The sequence below is a fragment of the Oncorhynchus nerka genome, unplaced genomic scaffold (assembly GCF_034236695.1).
Source record: "Oncorhynchus nerka isolate Pitt River unplaced genomic scaffold, Oner_Uvic_2.0 unplaced_scaffold_858, whole genome shotgun sequence".
Taxonomy (NCBI): Eukaryota; Metazoa; Chordata; class Actinopteri; order Salmoniformes; family Salmonidae; genus Oncorhynchus; species Oncorhynchus nerka.
In genome coordinates this window covers 43,907-47,098 of record NW_027040421.1, presented here as the reverse complement: position 1 = coordinate 47,098, position 3,192 = coordinate 43,907, and the positions used below count along the sequence as shown (strand labels likewise).

The 3,192-nt window shown below is 42.2% G+C and overlaps 1 protein-coding gene across 1 annotated transcript; it reads right to left on the bottom strand.

Moving 5' to 3' along the window:
• Nucleotides 1-1,044: 1,044 nt before the first annotated feature.
• LOC135570995 (uncharacterized) lies at nt 1,045-2,785 on the bottom strand. The gene has a single exon (XM_065016809.1). It carries the CDS (start codon nt 2,719-2,721, stop codon nt 1,969-1,971), a length of 753 nt encoding a protein of 250 aa, XP_064872881.1. The 5' UTR covers nt 2,722-2,785; the 3' UTR covers nt 1,045-1,968.
• Between the last annotated feature and the right edge of the window lie 407 nt (nt 2,786-3,192).

Genomic DNA, 3,192 nt, shown 5'->3' with positions numbered 1-3,192 from the left:
CACATAATACTGCCTGGATTACACCTCATAATACTGCCTAGATTATACCAGATAATACTGCCTGGATTACACCACATAATACTGCCTGGATTACACCACATAATACTGCCTGGATTACACTACATAGTACTGCCTGGATTACACCACATAGTATTGCCTAGATTACAACACATAACACAGGGAGGCTGTATCAACGTTATCTGATGTGTGTCGGCGTCTTCATACCTCTCTTTGTTTTTCTCCGTCTCTCTCCATCTCTTTCTCCTCTTCAGTCAGTCTGGAGTGCTGTTCCATCTGTGGCCACAAGGTGGAGTGAGAGGATCATGTAGAAACACATGCAGCACCAACCAGTGCTGTTAAACAACACACATCTTTAACACAAAGCAGATTTTACGAGTCCATTTAAATCCCTGTAAATCCACTCCACAGTGGTCATCACTATCATGGACGTCTCTAAGATGAACCACACTGAATGTTGTCCTGATATCTCTAAAAAAAACAAGGAAACTATTAACAAATCATGATTTCCATATGTAGAACTAATCTTCTCCTTTATGAACAATACATCAGATTCACTTCAGATTTTAGTAATTTAATGGTTTTGAGAAAAAATAGTTGCTATGTTAAATATGCCTCACTGTACATATAGATGCATGTTAGCACACATGCTAATGCTAAAACATACTTTAAACATCTACTCATGAACCACAGATCAAATTGACTCTAGATTTGGTATATAGACTTGGTAGACTGGTATATAGATGTGGTGTATAGAGTTGGTATATAGACTCAATGAATTAGCCTCTAAAGAATTAGAGAATGATTACTTGTTGCATTCATTGTCGGCCACTAGATGAAATGCTCTTATGTAGTTGACTTGCAAATCCAATCAGCCTTTTCCACATTGATTTAATGTCATCACATGTTCTGGGTTGAAGTGAAGAGGAAACTACATTGATCACAACAAGGGAAAGGGGAAAATGTCAAAATACAAATGACAAAATAACATAAAGATCAATGTTTGAAAAATAAACAACAAGATACTTGTATTTTGAAGCGTATTTAATTAAAATGCATGTATTTTGTATTTTAACATACAGAAGTACATTAGCCAGTAGCAGAACCCAACAGCAACAACCCTCTCAGTAATGGTAACAGAAACAGATGACTTCCTCTGACTGTGATACAGGATGTTGTTGTTTATCTGCCTTTAGTTTAATGCACTGAAGTCACTCTGGATAAGAGTGTCTGATAAATGACTAAATGTATTAGTGAAAATTAACATACCATAATGAACAGCAATGTGCTGGGGCAATAAACTAAAACGTCCCCCCCTTCAGGGTCCCCAGGACCAGGACTAAAGGACACTGATCTACAGTATGGTACAGTAGCTTTCCCAGAAGCCTGGTTACAGTATGGTACAGTAGCTTTCCCAGAAGCCTGGTTACAGTATGGTACAGTAGCTTTCCCAGAAGCCTGGTTACAGTATGGTACAGTAGCTTTCCCAGAAGCCTGGTTACAGTATGGTACAGTAGCTTTCCCAGAAGCCTGGTTACAGTATGATACAGTAGCTTTCCCAGAAGCCTGGTTACAGTATGGTACAGTAGCTTTCCCAGAAGCCTGGTTACAGTATGGTACAGTAGCTTTCCCAGAAGCCTGGTTACAGTATGATACAGTAGCATTCCCAGAAGCCTGGTTACAGTATGATACAGTAGCTTTCCCAGAAGCCTGGTTACAGTATGGTACAGTAGCTTTCCCAGAAGCCTGGTTACAGTATGGTACAGTAGCTTTCCCAGAAGCCTGGTTACAGTATGGTACAGTAGCTTTCCCAGAAGCCTGGTTACAGTATGGTACAGTAGCTTTCCCAGAAGCCTGGTTACAGTATGGTACATTAGCTTTCCCAGAAGCCTGGTTACAGTATGGTACAGTAGCTTTCCCAGAAGCCTGGTTACAGTATGGTACAGTAGCTTACCCAGAAGCCTGGTTACAGTATGGTACAGTAGCTTTCCCAGAAGCCTGGTTACAGTATGGTACAGTAGCTTTCCCAGAAGCCTGGTTACAGTATGGTACAGTAGCTTTCCCAGAAGCCTGGTGCAGCTCTGGGTTCAGCTCTGGGTGGAGCTCTGCATCCACCTTCCATATCAATCCTGGTTTCCCCAGACTCCCTGGGGCGATGCCCTGATCAATAATAAAATTTTGCTCATGGGTGTTATAGCCCGCCTGTTCCAGGAAGTTACTCAATGAATGGCCACATATGATCATGACCAACTCCCTGCTGATGCAATAGGTGTTGACCGGGTCGAAGCTCTTCTGGTCCTCGTGCTGGGTCACATAGACCTTATCCACTATCCTGTCTGAACGCATACTGATGATGAGGCGGTCCATGTTTCTGTCATTTTTGGCACCAGTGTTCGACTTCCTGACATATTTAGGCAAGGATTTAGATGTTGGGAGGTAGAGGTTGCCCACGTCATAGAATGGGTACTTACTAAAAGGAAGCAGCCTCTTGCAGACATTGTTTTCACACTCACGTCTGTTCTGGAAGTGATGGAATCCAAAGTCGCCCTCTTTGGGGTTGTAATTTGCAACCATCTGGTTGTCATTTTTGATGACGATGTAATCGTTGGCGAACCAGAAAAGGAGCTTGAGTCCGTGCCTGGGTGAGGGACGACCAAACAAAGAATTTCTAAGCTCCTCCATATTGTTCAATGTTTGAACCATGGTACCCCTGGGGGAGGGAGAGAGAGAGAGAGAGAGAGAGAGAGAGAGATGAATAAAGAGTGAGAGAGAGAGAGAGAGAGAGAGAGAGAGAGAGAGAGGCGGGGGGAGAGAGAGAGAGAGGGGGGGGGGAAACAGACATAATTAAACAATAATCATAGTGATAGACTTAAAACCTCTTGAAACTCTGGGGGCGCTATTTCCTTTTTGGATAAAAAATGTTCCCGCTTTAAACGGGATATTTTGTCACGACAAGATGCTCGACTATGCATATAATTGACAGCTTTGGATAGAAAACACTAATGTTTCCAAAACTGCAAAGATATTGTCTGTGAGTGCAACAGAACTGATGTTACAGGCGAAACCCAGATAAAAATCCAATCAGGAAGTGCCCCATATTTTGAAAGCGCTGCATGCCAATGACTCCTCTACAGAATTGTGACGTATTTTTACGCATTTATGTTGAAGAATAGC

What these genes read in the sequence shown, in the direction of transcription:
- LOC135570995 (XM_065016809.1), bottom strand. Translation starts at nt 2,721, where the DNA reads ATGGTTCAAACATTGAACAATATGGAGGAGCTTAGAAATTCTTTGTTT.